Source organism: Dioscorea cayenensis, chromosome 12 (assembly GCF_009730915.1).
Source record: "Dioscorea cayenensis subsp. rotundata cultivar TDr96_F1 chromosome 12, TDr96_F1_v2_PseudoChromosome.rev07_lg8_w22 25.fasta, whole genome shotgun sequence".
Classification (NCBI taxonomy): Eukaryota; Viridiplantae; Streptophyta; class Magnoliopsida; order Dioscoreales; family Dioscoreaceae; genus Dioscorea; species Dioscorea cayenensis.
This window is the reverse complement of record NC_052482.1, coordinates 20,767,794-20,769,002: the sequence shown is the minus strand read 5'-3', so window position 1 is coordinate 20,769,002 and position 1,209 is coordinate 20,767,794. Positions and strand designations below refer to the sequence as shown.

The following is a 1,209-nucleotide window of genomic DNA, read 5'->3' as shown; positions in this document are numbered from 1 at the left end:
TTTCCATCTTTCCTGAAGAAGTGTACTTCCATAACCACTCTTGCTCTTGACCATAACATTTTATCAGGAAACATTCCTAGTTGGTTGGGAGAAACCATGACTTCATTGAGGATCCTCACCTTGAAAGCCAATAATTTCACAGGTAACTTGCCATTATTATCCAATCTCACGTCACTTCATTTCTTGGATTTTTCCCACAACTCATTTGTAGGAAGCATACCACAATCATATGGTAACCTCATGGGTATGATAAACATTAATATGAATGGAAGAGCAATAATGTTTCCTTATGATACATTTGCAAAGAACCGGCTCGGAATTAAGATTATTGTCTTTACAAAAGGATTAGAACTCCCATATGGAAGCATTCTTTCATCTCTTGTATTCATAGATCTCTCTGCAAATAATCTATCAGGCCAAATTCCAAAAGAAATAGTTAACTTAGCTGAATTGCAAAACTTAAATTTATCATCTAATAATCTATTAGGTGCAATCCCCAGTGATATTGGCTTAATGCAAAAATTGGAATCTCTTGATCTCTCAAGAAATGAACTCATTGGGTTGATACCTCTTAGCCTCTCCACATTAAATTTTTTAGAAATTTTAAATTTGTCACACAATAACTTATTTGGGAAAATCCCATACGTGAACCATTTGATCACTTTCAATAATCCATCTAGTTATGTTGGCAATCTCAATCTTTGTGGAGCTCCTATAGAGAAGAATTGCACAAGTGATGAACCACCATCAAATGCCCATAATCAAGAAGATGAAGATGATAATGATAGTCAATCCACTTGGTTTTACATTGGTTTGATGCCAGGATTTGTGGTTGGGTTTTGGATAGTGTGGGGAATACTACTTTTCAAAAAAGAATGGAGACGAATTTATTTCATATGTCTGGACCACATGTATGACATGATATATGTAAAAATAGTAGTCACTATATCCAAGATCAAGAGAGCTCTTGCTGTAATGAACTCAAAGTAATTAGCAAAAACCCTGTTTACTGCTAAATTATTATTGTATCACTTGCTATAAACAACGCTACTCAAGCTACTGGGAATGAATTTATAAGTATTTCTGTATTTCTTTACATTGATGCCACAAGTGAAATATCTTGTTATTTTTTCTTTTTTTATATATATATATATAATATATAATATGTAGTACACACGTGGCATTTCACCCACTACTAAACATTTGATC

The 1,209-nt window shown here is 33.4% G+C and overlaps 1 protein-coding gene across 1 annotated transcript; it reads left to right on the top strand.

Moving 5' to 3' along the window:
- The first annotated feature begins 96 nt into the window (after positions 1 to 96).
- LOC120273303 (receptor-like protein EIX2) lies at positions 97 to 990 on the top strand. Its single transcript, XM_039279926.1, has one exon. It carries the CDS (start codon positions 97 to 99, stop codon positions 988 to 990), a length of 894 nt encoding a protein of 297 aa, XP_039135860.1.
- The last annotated feature ends 219 nt before the right edge of the window (positions 991 to 1,209 follow it).

Bases quoted from the DNA above. Each gene is read 5' to 3' on its own strand.
- LOC120273303 (XM_039279926.1), top strand. From the start codon at position 97: ATGACTTCATTGAGGATCCTCACCTTGAAAGCCAATAATTTCACAGGT.